The sequence below is a fragment of the Ornithorhynchus anatinus genome, chromosome 5 (assembly GCF_004115215.2).
Source record: "Ornithorhynchus anatinus isolate Pmale09 chromosome 5, mOrnAna1.pri.v4, whole genome shotgun sequence".
NCBI classification, from domain to species: domain Eukaryota; kingdom Metazoa; phylum Chordata; class Mammalia; order Monotremata; family Ornithorhynchidae; genus Ornithorhynchus; species Ornithorhynchus anatinus.
Window position 1 is genome coordinate 67,818,707 of NC_041732.1, and position 17,552 is coordinate 67,836,258.

A 17,552-nucleotide genomic window follows, 5' to 3' on the forward strand; every position below is an offset into this window, starting at 1 on the left:
GAGTGGGTGGGTGGACCTGTTCCCTTCACCCGGTCCCTCTTGGGGGTGGAATCGGGAGCTGCTCAGTTTCTGCTCCGCGGCAGCTGAGGATGGCACAAGCACAACCGAAAACAGAGTCTCTCAAATGTTGCCATCCTACAGTCGACTGAGTTTCCCACAGTCCGCCCCACCAGAACCATGCCTTACACCGGTCCTTCTGCCAAGAAAAAAGTTACTCTCCTCTTGGCTAACCCGAAGAAATTAATGGTGTTGGGGAGGGAGGGCAGGAGATGTGCACAGGGTGTTGGGGGTGGGGAATAGGAGGAGGAGGAGGAGGAGGAGGAGGAAGGCACCTCGCCCCATTCATATAGTCCCAGTTGGCTGACACCATTAGGCTCACATCTCTGTGATTCCTTCTGAATACCCCTTCAGTGCCCTGAGGGGGCAGAGAAGCACTGCCCTCGGACACTCTTGCTCCTCTGGTTTCAGGGACAGAATGGGCGCTCCACGCTCAGAACTAGGGGAGTCCGGGACGGGAGATCGTTTCTCAGCATTTCCGCTTGGCGATGTCCATAAGGGCCTCTGCTGTTCGGAAATGTGTCCTTCACACTCTGAGCTCTTAAGACTCTTCCAGATCTTTTTGTTTTCCAACAAAAACAGTCTAAATCCACAGCGTGGAGGAACACAATGCAGGGCAGATATTCTAAAAGGGAATCAGTCAGCAGAGCTAAATTCTTGGAAAAAACCGTGCACTCTTTCCCATGTTCCCTAGGGACAGATTCCTACCCGTATGAGAGTGGGCTACGAGCCCAAATTGGGAGGAGTACAGTACACACACCTCCACCTGGGATAATCCAATAATCTAATTTCTAAAGCATCATCAATCACATCTCGTGATTACCTTTTCCACATAATTAAAAGCAGCGTTCAATAAAGAACGGCACCCACTTCTGAAATCTCGAAACAAACTCCCCCGGATCAAGACCTGTGGCAGTCGGCTCAAGAAGCAGAAAGTCAAAATAAGGAACCCCTAGATGATTCTAGTGCTCTTTTAAGAAGACTAAATAGATTTTTATAAAGATGGTGCAGTGAGCGCTTTGGAAGAGAAGAAAAACTCGCCAGGTCTTCTAAGACCCTTATTTCTCAAAAACATCAGTGAGGAAAAAACTGAAAATATCGGGGGAGACTCTGTCAGTCAATCAAGGGAGCATCTGGAAACGGGGACAACCGGGTGGTGGAGTGAAGAGGTCACTTCCTTCAACGGTTTATTCGGTGTAAGAGAAAGCCCGGAATGAAGCCTGGTCTAACCCCAATCCACCGGACCTAGTTACCGCACGGTCAGGGGTTCCGTGTGCGTTCGGAAAGAGGACGGCTGTGGAGTCTGCTCGCTCGGGGTCGGCCACCGAGGGCTCCCACCTTCTCCCAAGTCCGCTCCGATGAGCCCAGACCACGCGGGGTGAGGTGTTCCCGGATGGGAGAGAGGAGGAGGGAAGAGGAGGAGAAAAACGCTCCTGGGCCACAGAGGCCAGACAGGCCCAGACTGGGGCCAGGCCAGGGGCTGAGCCCACGGGACTTACTGTATGGCTGAGGCAGGAGGAGAGGGGCCGGCCCGGGCCCCATTTGAGAGGAAGGGGCCGGGGACTCGTCGGCGGCAGTGCCCGACTGCTGGAAGGCCAGGTCAATCTCTTCATCTGTCAGTCCTGCGAAAACAGAAGAGATGAGAGCGGGTTAGCCCCTTTCCCCACACCGCTGGGCTCTAAGGAAATCTTTGGCGAGGCCAGATCCTTTCAGCCACCAAAGGCCTTCCACGTCGACTCCGGGGACTTCGCCTCCCCGATTTCAGATTCTCTGGAACCTCTCGCGGCTGCAATTTAACCTTAAGCGACAGAATATTAGCCTCGACGCTGCTTCCAAATGTGGCTCATTCAATTTCCTTAATTTATCCTTGAGTTTATTGCTGCTTCTGAAGTCGCTCCGTACTGCAATTCTCCATTCTTCCCCCGAAAACAGATACCATCAACTGCAAATGTGGCTCATTTTAATCTGTAATGGTGTTAAAAAAAGAGGGGAAAAAACCAACAATAATGCATGAAAACAGACAGGGAAACAAAAAACTAATTATTGGGTGAGACGACTAATTAGTCTGGATCGTTTCCGAAGACGGGAATAATTTGCTTTATTTTATGACAAATGCAGAAATAAAAAGAAAAATCAGGACTGACTGTGATTAGTATGAATGGGATATAGAGTGTGAAGAAGAAAATAAAACAACAAAACAGATCAAAACAAGGCCAGGCCCAAACTTTGGGATGATTATTGCTCCAGCCTATCACAGACTGACTATATCGCCTTTGGCTAGACTCTCTCTTCTTCTTCTTATTTTTATTTTTTTTTTTGTTAACACCCCAGCCACCCTGCATATTGGACACCGGGAAATATCAGGGCGCCATCTGCAGTGGCTACAGCAAGTGGAGGGGATTTGCCCGTGAAAAAATAAAAAGCAGCTGAACAACTTATGAAGTCCAACATCTGGGATGGGCTGCAATGCAGCTGGAATCCTTTCCGCACGGGCCGAATGGCACGATTTAAGGAGGGGACCCGGAATAAGGCGAGGACGGGATGGACATGACTGGCCCTTGAAAGCGGGGCCAGCACGGAGAGGTCTCTGAGTTTTTTGCAGGAAGCAAGACAGAGTCGGAGAGTACTTCCAGGGGCCCGAAAGTGCCTGGCCAGCTCTCGGGGCAGTCACCGGCTACTGTTAGTAGGAAATGCAGGCTGGGGGCCGGCCTGCGAGAGAGGCAGCCCCGGTCAGCCCACACCGTTCCCGGAATCCCCATATCCAGTCCGGCCGCAGCGTAGAGCTTTTAGACTGGAGCGGAGAGCTTTTCCACATCTGGTCTGCAGCTCTGCATTCTGGCTCCATTAGAGGCCCACAGCATGGTATATTTGCCCCTAGGGGTAGATGAAGTACACGGAGGTTCTGAGGATCAGCATCTTCAAAAGCATGGTGCCTCATACTCCGAGCCCAGGGGCTAATAGATGGAGCATATTAGTGCTTTAAAGCACTCCCCTGCCCGGCGCCATATTGGCGGGGGCAGGGGTGGGGGCCCTGGACCAGGCCTCCAAACTTTCCATACCCGGCTGTCGTTGGTCAAGGGTGATTGCTTAGGCTAGGCGGAACGGCCCTGGTCCCCTTTCAGAGACCCTCCCCCCTCACCGTTCTCTCCAGAGAGATCCGATTGCCCATCTGCGCTTAGTCCATGAAGGGTGCTGGCCCTAATAATAATAATAATGATGGTATTTGTTAAGTGCTTACTATGTGCCAAGCACTGTTGTAAGTGCTGGGGTAGATACAAGGTAATCAGGTTGTCCCACGTGGGGCTCACAGTCTTAATCCCCACATGAAGTAACTGAGGCACAGAGAAGTTAAGTGACTTGCCCAAAGTCACACAGCTGACAAGTGGCAGAGCCAGGATTAGAACCCATGCCCTCTGAATCCCAAGCCTGTGGTCCTTCCACTAAGCCACGCTGTTTCTCTGGCCGAGTCACATTCACCAGTGGATTAACGGGAGAGAGGCTCCCCCAGCATCCCGGGGCCACCGCCTGCCACCTACAGATGGTAAGCGTCCTCAGAACCCGATCGCTGCGTCGGGGCATTTGAGGGCTTGACAGGCCAAGGATTCTCAACCCCTGCCCTCCCCACCCTCCCACCCCAATCCTGCCACAGCGTGACCCCATTTCTCCCAGACGGGACCTGCTGGAACAGAGAGAGGCACACTGACACCCCCGCAAAGATGGGCGGACAGATCACCTTCCCCCGCCCCCATCAGAGCTGATCGGATCTCTCGGGACCCATTCTCCCAAAGGCAGGTCGGACCCTCAAAGACCCGGCAAGAAAGAAACGATTCTAACCGGGTCCCGATCGGTCATTAGTGGAACGGGCGACACTTGCAGACATCAGCACAGGCTGCTGGTCACTGGCACACTGAGGAATTTTATAAACCTGGCGGTTCGTGTGCCTTGTCAGCCGCTGGCTGCAAATGAGGATAATTTTCCCAAAAGGAGCATTCAGTTGCATTCTCATTTTCCCTTTTGGCTCTTTCAAATATAAACAAGTATGATAATGTTAACGCTGGGGAAATATACAGTAAGTTACAGACGTGTGCGGGCCAGGAGAGCCAGAGCCCGTTAAAGGGACAGGACGCGCTCTTCGTCGCTTTGCCCTCTGGCCTTGGCCTTCTCCTGAAAGATCGTTTAACTACTAAAGCGCGTTCCTTGCATTGTTTCGGCACTGCTTGTGAGTGAGGTTGAGGCATAAAGGGCATCCGTCAGCAGTTCCTTACCCACTCCTGTATCTCAGGGACCTTACTGCTTGGTTTTCCCAATCCGTTCTGCTCCAAACCCCCATCTCCCCCCAGCTTGCCCGGGGAGTCAGGAGTTCAATTGCGTTTGGGCTAAAAGGAACCCAAGGTTTCCTCTTGAAAACAAAATTTGCCCTTCTTGGACCTTTCCGTTACCAGAGAACAGGCAGCAAGGATACAGATTAACCCGTGAGCATTACATCTTAACCGGACAGAGTGGAATCGCACAGACCCATGTCAGGAGTGATTTAGCTTCCCTTTTTTCTGGAAATGCTTGGAGACCCCATCCAGGGGAAAGCTCCGGTGGGCTGGGTTTGGGGCTCCCAAGAACCCACTCAGGGCCTGCTGGCCTCAGAAACCGCTCAGAGGGAGACCGAGCAAGTAAAGAAAGGATGGTGTTGTCCAGACTCTCTCCAGATCCGAAACCAAACTGGCCACTCCTTTCAGCTTGGTCCCCGCATTTCCTTTAATATATTTTTTAATAGGTATTGGTTAAGTGTTTACTATGTGTCATGGACTGCTCTAAGTGCCGGGGTAGACACCAGTTAATCAGGTCAGACACAGTGCCTTGTCCCACATGGGGCTCAGGGCCTAATTAGTAGGGAGACTGGGTATTGAATCCCCATTTTACAGTTTAGGAAACTGAGGCCCAGAGAAGTGAAGTGACTTGCCCGAGGTCATACAGCAGGCAAGTAGTGGAGCTGGGATTAGAACCCAGGTCCTTTGACTCCCAGGCCCGGGCTCTTTCGACAGGTCCCTTCACTTCTCTATGCCTCAGTTACCTCATCTGCAAAATGGGGACTGAGACAGTGAGCCCCACGGGGGAGAGGGACTTTGTCCAGACCCAATTTGCTTGTATCCACCCCAACGCTCAGTAGAGTGCCCACCACAGAGTAAGTACTTCACAGATACCATAATTATTATTATTATTAGTTCCACTGGGTCATGCTGCTTTCCTTGGCTTTCCTCTCTCCCTGAGCCCACTGGAAAACACACCAAGCGACTCCTCCTCTGAAATGGATCTCAACTGGATTGGTATCTCCTCCTGGTGATGGCAATGTCATGCTGCGGACGCTCGGTGCCTTGGTATTCCTGCCTTTGGGAAGAGAACTGAGGCAGGGATGCAGCTACTGGGATCCAACACCGAAGTCCCCACTCCCCAAACCGCCTTCTGCCTTGCCTGAAAGACCAACAGTGGAGATCTTCCAGAGACAGAGCGAGGTTAGGACCATGCTGAATCCAAAAGGTTAAAAGGAACAATAAAGGAAACTGCCAATTGTAAGTGAATTATATTTGGCTTTGAAAGCTGAGGCACGGCTATATTATAAAAGGCATCTCTTTGCGTTGTTTACCATCACCCTGACTAATGCAGACCTTTTTTTTTTGTTTTAAATAATCTCATGCAAATTAGACACACACACTTCCTTCCAGTTGATTGCTATCTGCAAGGAATAATCTAACCGCAGAGGGGACTGAGCAAGGACTGAGCTGAGTAGAGAGATGGGAGCAAACCAGCTTCATAATCCTAAAGCATCCTAACCTCCTCCTCCACAGCCCTCCCCTCCCCCGACTCCAATTCTTCCTGCTTTGGAAGAATTAGTCATAATTTTCATAAAGCCTAAAATGTTCTTTTAGGTTAGGGTGTCAATTTGCATTATATTACTCCACCGGTGTTTTGCATTCAGATGTTCTTTCGGGAACTTCACTGCCGCCACTTGACAATTTCCAGGAGCCACCAGCCTCTGAAGACTGTAACACCGATGATTAAAACACAGAATCAATAGAAATGAAAGCTGGAAAAGACCCATTGGCTTATCTTGCCCACTTTCTCCAAGGAAGGATGGAGGGAAGGAGCGGGGTGGAGGAAGCTAGAGTCGGGCTGGGAGTTAGGACCCCGGCAAACGATTCCCAGCTCTGCTCCCCGACATGCGGTGACTTGGGGAAGGATATTCCACCAGCCCTGAACTTCAGTTTCCTCCCCTGTAAAAGAAGAAGACTCCTGTTGGTTTGCAGAGGGCTCAGAAAGTGGAGCATGCGCAGCTCCATATAGGAAAAGTTTGTCTTGGCCAGATCCCCTGGGATTCACTTTCCACAAGTCTGGTTCAGGCCCCCCATCCCCTTCCCTCCCCGTCCAGGAGTGTTCCCCATAACCAAAGGGTTAGGAAGCAAGCCACGATCTTATCCTGCCCACGCCTCCCCACCAACCCCGAGGAATAATAAAAAAGGGAAAAGTTGAGCTGAATCGGTTTTCAGTTTCCAGCGCTGGCTTTACTGCTGCAGTGTCTGAAAGAATGGCCCTAGGGCTGTCACCACACCTGCGTTTTTTTTGGTTTTTTTTTTTTACACAAGATAAATAGTTTTGTTTTGTTTTTTCTACAGGTTTCTGTTAAAAAGCAAACAAAACTAAACTGGTTGACTTTGTGAGTTTCAACGGCCCGGCTGCCAGCGTGATGCCTTCAGGCTCCTTTCCCACGGGGCCGGGCAGAGCTGGGTTGGCTGTCCCCAACGGACCGCCTGCTCCCCCTGGCCCCGCTGGCCCGGAACATGGTCAGTTCCCTGCGACCCTGACCCGTGACGGGGAATCCCCGTGACCCCCACCCCCTGCTCAAGCACCGCCAGATGCCCTGGGGAAAGCGGTGCCCCTCGGTCCCCGGGACTGATAGGAGAGGTGAAAAGCCCGCAGAAGAAATCGGTCCACCTCCTTGGGCCGAGCAACTATGGAGGAAAGGGTTAAGAATTAATGACTTGAAAAGCAGCTGAGTGGCGGGTTCCCTGCCCAGCCTGTGTTTATTATAAAAATGAAGAGTCTAAATCAGGGGTGGGGAGGGTCGGGTCAAAAGGCCAATGTCAGAGGGTAACAGTTGGGAATGGAGGATGGAGAATGGGAATGTTTCTCCCTCTCACCCAAGGTTCCTCAGGACCCAGGTGATCGACCTGGGCCTCGGGGAGACCCTGCTGGGGTCACCACTCCCAAGACCAGTCCAACTTCACATACATACAAACACACACACACACACAAACACACGCACACACACCTACCTAACTACTTCTCTAGAAGCAAAAGCAACAATCACCTGGTTAAAAATACTCAAAAATACCAAAAGACAAACAGACCCCACCAGGAGAGTTTGGTGGGGGGAAGTTCAGGAGAGAAGAAGAGGGGGTGAAAGTAAATTTGATTTTATTTTATTATTAACATTTTGTTGGAACAGTGGAGTGCAATAAGGACTCTCAGAGCCTTTAAAAGTCGTCGGATGACCTGTAGACCCCTATTTCCCAGTGCCTTGTATAAAATTGAATTTTTTAAACATAAATTACACGTAATGACGACACTGTAAAAACTAACAGTAATGGAAAGCTGTGCTGTATTTCATTAGCCTGTATTATTCCGTGCCACCTGATCCAGCCGGGCCTTGTTTATGAGTTAGTGTGTTAGCAGATGCCGATGGAAGCATTTGCTTCGACCTTGCTCTTCTCATTGGGGCATGAAATTACGACGGCAGCACCTTGATATTACAGCCATAAATACAGTAAACTGCAAATTTAAGCCAACGGCTCCTATTGTCTCTGAACATAAAGCTGATCGGTATTTATTTAAAAGGAGAACCAAAAAAAATATTATATATCACCTTGTTTATGGGGCCTTCTCCCCCAACCCAGTCTCCCACCCCTTAACCTGCCTTACTCTCTTGGTGAAGATGCTAAACAAACAAGCCAAATTCTTCCTCTCTTCTGCAGATTAAATATTCTCAGGCTAAGTTTTTTTGTTTGGTTTTGTTGGGGGGGTGCTCTATCCCGATGGAAAGGGTATATTTGGGAGGGAAGAGGGTGCTTGGTGGGGCTTTTTTCCAGGCTGAGAGAACCTCAAAACAAAAATCCCACACCGGGTCAGTCGACTTTCTCCTTCTCAAGTGAGGAGAGTTGGAGCCTCGGAAGAAAAAGTTGGCCATCTGGGAACAGGTTACGAAACCGGATGTCCTCCCGGTACCCTTCTCAAAAGACATTCGGGGAAACGTAATTTCAAACCTACCTCATACCATTGAGAGGTTAAAAAAAAAAAGAAAAGAAAAGAAAAATAGTTAACTCAGGGTATAATTCTCATCTCAAAATACAGAGCGCCGGGGGACTTCCCATTAAAACTTGTCCCGATCCCCTCCCGATCCCAGTGAACCAGAAAGACAATATATCCCTTAAATACATTGAATGTGGAAGAAAAATCAACACAAAGACAAAAGGACATTGGGATACTGCCCAGCCCAGTCTCCCGGCATAAATCACGACGTTATAAGCCAGGGCAAAATGTATTTCACTTCCAGTTCCAAGACCGAGGCGCCTGAAAGGATTGTTACACCGGACGGCTAGTCAGAGGAGAGGTCACACCTAACTGCAGGGAGGGAGTTCTCCATTTGCAAGAAATTCTTTCTCTCCTGGAGAGGCAGAGTGAAGGGTGGATTGAGGGGCGCAAAGGGGATGCAGAGCATTACTTCGGGACACAAAGAATAAAACCCCAGCAAGCCCCATCAGAGAGTTCTCTGCAGAGAACTGGATGGGGCAGCTTCTGCTTCTAATCCAATCGGGCTGGGGTCAGAAGCCGCACTGCCCGGTAGTGCCCGAGTGACAGCCAAATGAGCCAAGATCAAAAAAGTTCTCATACGCTAGCTTGCGGCCGGGGGAACCAAACTTCATCCGAAAAAGCTCCTATTCCCATGGAGCCCTAAATTATTTGAGCACACACCAGTCACCGAGCTCAGCTCCTTCCGCACAAAGAGGAAACTTCCCTATAAAATTTATTGGGCCTCTCCGGGGAGTAGTATAACTGGTGAACAAGACAGAAGTGAGCTGCCCCTCTGTGTAACACAAATTGAGATCTCTCATACGAGAGATTGGGAGGGTTTCCAATCAGCAGCTCCGACATCTATTTTTAGGTGTACAGCTAAAGCCTTCTTTTTTCCCTTTACTGAATCAGAAACAAAGAGTCCTGTCTGGGATATTTGATCATTGACTCAGTGGAGTGAATGACAGGGCAAATAGTATTATGGCTCCCTTCCCCCCAGCCCAACCCCCGAGAGCAGGTTCTGCCTGACCCAGAAAGGCCGTAGCAGCAGGCTGAGCGTGCAACCTAGGGACTCTGAAGAGGACTGGGAGATTCCACGGTGGAAGACCAGAGGTTGGGATAATCGGCGGAACCTGAGAGAGCCCAAGGGGGAAAGGGCCAGCGAGGTCACTTATCCTCTTTTGGCCATGCGTGGAATGAGTCAACTGAAATAAACTATTCTGGAGAACGTCATTCTGGGCCTGTCTCCCCATTCCTTAAAAAACCTCTCCACGTCAACCAGGCACTGCCGACCACCGGCTTTAAGGCTCTCGATGAGCTCTCTCCCTCCTACTTACCTCCTCTCATTTCCCACTACACCCCAGTATGCCCGCTTCCTTTTCAAGCTAACTTACCCACTGAGCTTCACTCTCATCTCTCTCACCACTGTCCACTCTCTCTCACCCGCATCCTGCCTGGAGCTCCCTCCCCATTCACATCCGGCAGATCGCTCCCCTCCCATCTTCGAAGCGCTTCTGAAATCCATCTCCTCCAGGAGGCTTTCCTTGATTAATCTCTCATTTCCCCACCCACCGTCTGAGCGCTTCCGTGCCACCTAAACTCCCGGATACGCACACCCCCAGCAGCACTTACATACTTAACTTCACACTATATTTCTTCCCTTTACTCTGCACACTGCTTGTGGAGAGGGATCGCATCTCCTGATTCTGTTGTAGTCTCGCAAGTGTTTAGCACAGGGTGCTACACACAGTAGGGACTCGATGATTAGTCAGAACGACTGTGACAAAAAGCAAATTTTTGAGACCCAAGAGTTGGGCTACTGTTGAGACCCTAATATTCATTCAATAGTATTTATTGAGCGCTTACTATGTGCAGAGCACTGTACTAAGCACTTGGAATGAACAAGTCGGCAACAGATAGAGACGGTCCCTGCCGTTTGTCGGGCTTACAGTCTAATCGGACGGGCTTAGACGGGCTTACAGTCTAATACCAACCTGCCACATTTCTACAGTACTTTAGAGGCACAAAAGGACTTTACCCCTTTGGTAGTCAAATCATCTCAACTATCAGAAGAAGAAGGCCCAGAGACTTGCCGCGACTCGAATACGGCAGCACGGTGAGTTGCTGAGCTGGATTAAGAATGCCACATACTAGAGTTGAGTTCATTGAGGTAACCCTCCAAGCTACTCTACAGCTGCAACGAGGGCAGCAAAACACAAATACGCCTAAAAAAAATTTTTTAAGACAAGCCCATTTATAGTCTGTGCCATTTTGATATGTATAAGTGTGTGTGTGTATTGAGAAAGATTCTTTGTACTCCAAAATATGTGTGTATATAAATTCTAAGCATACCCAAGCATGCATGTAAACACACATTAATCAAACATGTATTGAGCTCTTACTGTGTGCAGAGCACTCTACTAAGCGCTTGGGAGAGTACAATATAACAGACACATTCCCTACCCACAACGAGCTTACCGTCTAAAGGGGGAGGTGGACATTAATAGAAATAAATGACAGATATGTATTTAAGTGCTCTGGGGCTGGGATGGGGGCGATAAATAAAGGGAGCAAGTCAGGGTGACTCAGGAGTGAGTGGGAGAAGAGGAAAGGAGGGCTTAGTCAGGGAAGGCCTCTTGGGGGAGATGTGCCTTTTATAAGGCTTCGACAGTGGGGAGAGCAATTGTCTGTCCCATATGAAGAGGGAGGGCGTTCAAGGCCAGAGGCAGGACATGGGTGAGGGGTCGGCGGCGAGATAGAAGAGGCTGGGGTACAGTGAGTAGGTTGGCATTACAGGAGCGAAGTGCGCGGGCTGGGTTGTAGTAGGACAGTAGGGAGGTGAGATAGGAGGGGGCGAGGTGATTGACTGCTTTAAAGTCAATGGTGAGGAGCTTCTGTTTGATGCAGAGGTGGAGGGGGAGACTAATGCTCTGCCAAAAGATATAATAATAATAATAATAATAATGTTGGTATTTGTTAAGCGCTTACTATGTGCAGAACACTGTTCTAAGCGCTGGGGTAGATATAGGGTCATCAGGTTGTCCCACGTGAGGCTCGCAGTCTTAATCCCCATTTTACAGATGAGATAACTGAGGCACAGAGAAGTTAAATGACTTGCCCACAGTCACACAGCTGACAAGTGGTAGATCGGGGATTCGAATCCATGACCTGGGACTCCCAAGCCCATGCTCCTTCCACTGAGCCACGCTGAAGATATGTACCCTAATTGTATCCCAAGCCTTCTTTCTGTCCCACACATTAGCTCTGGGAAGGGAAACCCAGCACAACAGCAAATCCAACATTTGCTTGAGGATCTCAAGGAAAGCAAGAATTGTTTTACTAAACTTTCCCAAAACCCATTTGGCCTACAAATGAGCCCTTGGAATGGAAGCCGTGAATAAGGCCCAGAGTTGAGTGGGGTTCTTTCCCTGGGCCTTCTTTCTGGGGATCCCACTAATTATTAGTCCATCCGGACTCAAGAGTTAGTATAATTCTCCCGAGATTTTTAACACTGCATCAGAGTTGGCTGACCCAATCTCAAGCAGCGTTTTTGTCTTAAGGCTCATGTTATCATTAGTTAGCACCAACATCTATCCCTCTAAATCATTCAATAGAATTTATTGAGCACTTACTATGTGCAGAAACTTCCAGTTCCTTGGTTGTAGAATACTCTAGAGGATTCCTACTACAGGAGAAACCTCAACCTCGTAATAGTGAGCGAAAACAAAGGCACCATCAACTGACTGCCCCAAAAGATAGGGAACCAGGAGAAGCAGCATGGCCTAGTGAAAAGAGCACAGACCTGGAGACAAGGGTCGTGGGTTCTAATCCCAGCTTTGCCACATGCCTGCTGTCTGACCTTGGGTAAGTCACTTCACTCCTCAGTGCCTCAGTTACTTCACTTGTAAAATGGGGATCAAGATTATGAGCCCCTTGAGGGACAGAGTCTGCGTCCAACCTGATCTCCTCTTATCTACTCCAGCGGTTAGAACGGTGCTTGGCACATGGTAAGCGCTTCATAAATACCACAATTATTATCAGTATTATTATTAATACTGCTTTTCCAAGAATTGTCTCCAAACCGTAACCAGGTTTTTTGTTTTGTTTTTTTTGCAGTTTAGTGCTGGTCTTGAAAAATGGGGTTTACCATAAGCAATCCGGCTCTGATTAAACTAGACGCACCCCAATCGTCCCCCATCTCCCCCAGGAGCCCAAAAGGGTTCCTTTCTGCCAAGGTCAGGGGGTGATTACCTCAGTGGCCACCACTCGCAAGCCGCCCCATTCCCCGCTGCTCCCAAGACCCTGGAGCATACCAATGAAGCCTCTGGGGAAGAAGGTGGGAAAATAGAGCTAAAGTGTAAATTCTCCCAAGTGATTCAGGTGGGGGACTTGGAATGCACTTGCCCAGTGAGTGTGTAGGCCCGATTTACTGGGGGAGGGTGGATGCTCTCATCCATGCCCTAATACAGGCGATGTCGAACGTGGCAAGTACTATAAGAATCATTCTTACGACCTTTATGAGGACATTTTAAAATCAGGGTCAACTGGACTTCTTTCTTTATCTTTTAGATCAAACCCTTCTTCCCAGCAGCTGAGATATAAAAGGTAGAATCATTCAGGGGAATGGAGTGAGACCTACAGAAAAAGACACTTTCTTAACATCGCTAAGCACCGGACCCAAGTTTCCGGATTTGTTGGCCAGTGAGCCCAGTGCTGAATCCACCAGACTGCATTACCTGGGAAGCAGTGTGGCCAAGTGGAAAGAGCATGGGTTTAGGAGTCAGAGGGCCTGGCTTCTAAAGCCGGCTCCACCACTTGTCTGTTGTGAGACCTTGGGAGAGTCATTTCACTTCTCTGTGCCTCTGTTCCTTCATCTGCAAAATGAGGATATCTGCTCTCCCTTCAGATTGGACCGTGAGCCTCATGCGGGCCCTGGTTATATTGTATCTACTGCAGAGCTTACTACAGTGCTTGAAACATAGTAAGCACTTAAATACCATTATTATTATTGTTATTAATAATTTTCGCTATTATTATGATTATTTCCTCCCAAGACTGGCTTTAAAGTTTACAACAACCCAGTGAGAACTGTCAAACCCCACAACACTGGAGAGATAAGCCAATCTAACTCAGAACTTTTTTTCAACCCAAGAGTGTCCATGCTGCCAGTCAACTGTGAAACCTGCTCTAGAACACTTCTGCCTCGGGTGCCATACCTTTTGGGAATGACAACGCCCATTTTTGGAGAAGCCTACGGTGCCCTAAGTTCTTCACTCCCCAGATGATAAGACACTGACGTAAACTTCTGAGGAAGGTGATGGGGGAGGTCTCCATCGGTGATGAGCTTTAGGAAAGGAAAGGATGGCCGTCTATCCCGGATGACTGAGTGGATCGCTTGCCCAAGACAGGGGATTGTGCTGGTGACTTGCTGGGCTCCCTTTCCATTCTAAAATTCTTTAACCCAAGCAGGGGCTGATGATTTCAATGGAGCTGATGATTTCAATGGACAAGCAACACGGCCCAGTGGAGAAGCAGCACGGCCTAGTGGAGAAGCAGCACGGCCCTGGGAGTCGGAGGACCTGGCTCTGCCAGTCGCTGGCTGTGTGACCTTGGGCAAGTCACTTCACTTCTGTGCCTCAGTTCGCCCGTTCCCCCTCCTAATTAGACTGTGAGCTCCATGCAGGACAGGGACTGTGTCCAACCTAATTAACTTGTATCTAACCCAGAGCTTAGAACAGTATTTGAGACATAATAAGCGCATAACGAATGTCATTAAAAAAACCAATAGGAAGCGCTAAATCTCCCAGGAAAAAAGCAACCTCTCCAGACCTTTGCTCTCAGCAACACAGGAACAGATCTCTAAATGGCCTAGGGGCCCCAACGGCAGGCTGGGGGTGGGGCCCTGGACTCCGGAGTTGATTCTAGCTCTGCCGCACGTTCTCCCATTGTCGTCCGTCCGTCTAAGATCCTCCCAGCGTCTCCACCTCCCCAACTAAAGAATGGGGGTAAAAATCCTGCCCGATCCCTCCCAGGGAGCTAAGGAGAATCATCGGTTAATGCCTGTGAGGCACCCGGCTGTGTTAACCGATGAGATTCAAAATGGCCCACCCGCTGTCAACTGCTCTTGAAAGTTCTTAAACAAAACTAAAGATGTCTTGTGGAAATGCCCAAAAGACAGCAGAGCCTAATAATAACGAACAGGCAGCAGAAACACCCCAGCAACCTTTTCCCCCACGCCCCTATCCAGGCGCAAACTACTCAGCCAGTCAGGCGGATCCAGGGTTTCATCACCGCTCCCCCGGGGGTTAAAGTCAGAACACACTAACTGCCTCTGGTCCTCCAAGGGGACGATTATCTCGCTGTAACCTGCTTCCCCTGGGGTTCCTTATTAGCGTAATAGAAACCCTTTAGGCAGTCCGAGGGATGGACGGGGGCTCCGAGAGCCTATACGGTGGGAGGTTGGGGGGGGGAGGGGGGCGTCCACCTGCACATATGCCCCGAGCCACCGAGGGTTTGTCACTCGACACATGACGAGGGGGCGAGGACTGCGGGGGTGCTCGGGCCCCCTCATCTGGCACGTCAACCGCCCCCGCCCCCCATGTGGAGCCCCACTTGTGACTCTCGGGACTGGAAGACCCACCCCCCCGCATAGGGAAAGGAGCATCTTAGAGAGAAGCAGGAGGGGGCAGGGCCCTCGAGGGGGTACCAGGGAGGATCGGGAACTCCATCCAGCTGGGAAAACACGGATATTGCCTATTTATTAATGGGACGGGCAAACTGAATGGCAATGCTAAAGGAGCAGGGAGGACACATGGCCTAATCCCCATCAGTCCACATAAATCCAGACAGAGGCAAGGAGCCACCCCAAACCCAGTAAACCCTGTTGCGAGGAGAGCTTCTGCTTTCTCTGGTCCTTAAGTGGCCGGGCTCTTTAGACTCTCTTTAGCTCAGTTCCTCCGGGGACGATGTGGATTGGGCCACTCTCGAGTGGTGGTCCGACAACCGGAAAGAACAGCTTTACCCTTCACCATCACTGCAGGACACGGAGTTGTTCGGAATGGCTCCATTTACTTCTAGCCCCAAATTTCTCTCTTTCTCTCTCTCTCCCTCACTTTAAAAAACAACATCATAAAAACCCCAGCAAAACAAAAAACAAAATCCTATTCTCGTCTTTCCCGCGAGGCCAGCGTGAAGCAAGCAAGCTCTGCCTTCATGATGCAATACCTGGCCACAGGTGAGGCTCTGACTCTTCTGAAAACCTAATGAACGGACAGCTTATGTTCTTCTTGACAGCACACAGGTGCTGATAAATATCGACCTCCGGGGTATTCTTGGTAAACACATCCACCCCAGCCCCTCACTCTAGGAGTGCTGCGCACCCAGACGCACACACATTCACACCTTGCGGCTACGGGCTCTCACACCTCAAAAACAAATTATTTAACTGTTCTCTTCCCCAAGGAATAGAGCTATAATTTCAAACACACAGCTCCCCGCTTGTCTCTCACATATGCAGAACATTCTGATAGGTTAAATGCTGCCATTTAATTACAGTAATGAGAGCTGCTTTTTTTGGTTTCCCTAAACACTAATTTTTTTCCCTCTCTTGTTTTACACTTTAAGTCATCTTTAACTTTTTTTCCTGGGCATATTACTTCTCGCTCCAGGAAAGAAACAGGGATAGGGGTTGCTCTGCTCCACACATTGAAGCGTTCCTGAAAGAGGCTGGACTTTGGGGCCCGGTTTAAGGGACCACAACAAAATGCAAGAGCTAGGGATAGGGCGTGGGAAGAGCAGCACAGCCAAAAGGGTTAATGTAGGAAACTTCCATCCCTGCCACTGAGCCCGACTCTTAGAAAACCAAGGAATAAGACCGAGATTGGTGTAGGGTCTGAGGTTTGGGGCGGTCTCGATGTGCAAGCGGGGATTGTTTTAAATAGATGGGTGAGTTTGAAAGCTGTTGCCAGCGATGAACCGCAGCGGGCCTGAGTGGTCGGCGAGAAGCAGCGTGACCTAGTGGAAAAGGGAACAGGGCTGGGTGTCAATCAACCAAATCAAGTGATCATATTTATTGAGTGCCTGCGGAGCACTGTACTAACTGCTTGGAAAAGTACAATATAACAGAGTCGGCAGATGGGTTTCCTGACAGAGAAACTGAGTTTCAATCCCTGCTCCGCCTCCTGCCTGCTGGGCGACCGTGGGCAAGTCACTTAACTTCTCTGGGCCTCATCCGTGAAATGGGGATTCAACTCCTGTTCTCCTTCCTACCTAGACTGTGAGCCCCACGTGGGACAGAGACTGTGTCTGACCTGAGTATCTCAGTACTTACTTAGTACGATGCTTGGCATGTAGTAAGCGCTTAAACACCACCCACAATCATCATTATTATTACTATAAGGTGGAGAGCTTCTTGATCAAGTCTTCCAAAAATACTTGAACACTTTCACATCTAAGATGCCTGCTGTTTTGGTCGACAGGATATAACTGGGTGTCCGGTTATCACGGGTTAAGCAAGCCCACCTGTGATGGCAGGTCCTGAATCTTTTTTTGTTTAGTTTTTTCTTTTTATAGTATGTTAGGTGCTTACTCTGTGCCAGGTATTCTACTACACGCTGGGGTACATACGAGTTAATCAGGGTGGATACAGTCCACATCCCACATGGGGCTCGCCATCTTAATCCCCATTTAACAGATGAGGGAACTGAGGCCTGGAGAAGTGAAGTGACTTACCCAAGGTCACAAAGGAGACAAATGGCGAAATCGGGCTTAGAAGCCAGGTACCTTCTGACTCCCAGGCCCTTGCTCTATCCACTAGGCCACGCTGCTCCTCATTTGTACACTGCAGACATGTAAACAGAAAACCTGGATATAGCTGAAGAGTGTCATCAAGTATTCTTTAAGACAGAACAGACTTAGCAAGGGAAGAGTGAAAAGTGCTCTTATCATGCTGCTCTTAAATAATAATACAATTATTATAAAATATATATATAATATAATTCATATTGCATGCTATAATTATATTATATTAATATACTATGTAATATATTGTATATGATAAAATAAAATAAATTTAAATAACAAATGATGGCATTTGTTAGGCCCTTACTATGTGCCAAGGACTGTTCTAAGCACTGGGTAGATACAAGGTAATCAGGTTG

General features: G+C 49.2%; 1 protein-coding gene across 1 annotated transcript in view; it reads right to left on the minus strand.

The window, feature by feature from the left end:
* PEX14 (peroxisomal biogenesis factor 14) overlaps positions 1–17,552 on the minus strand; it is a 124,234-nt gene that overhangs the window by 35,103 nt on the left and 71,579 nt on the right. Inside the window, exon 4 of the mRNA XM_029066065.2 lies at positions 1,557–1,679. Within this exon, the coding sequence (XP_028921898.1) occupies positions 1,557–1,679 (123 nt within the window). The remainder of the gene's footprint in view (positions 1–1,556; positions 1,680–17,552) is intronic.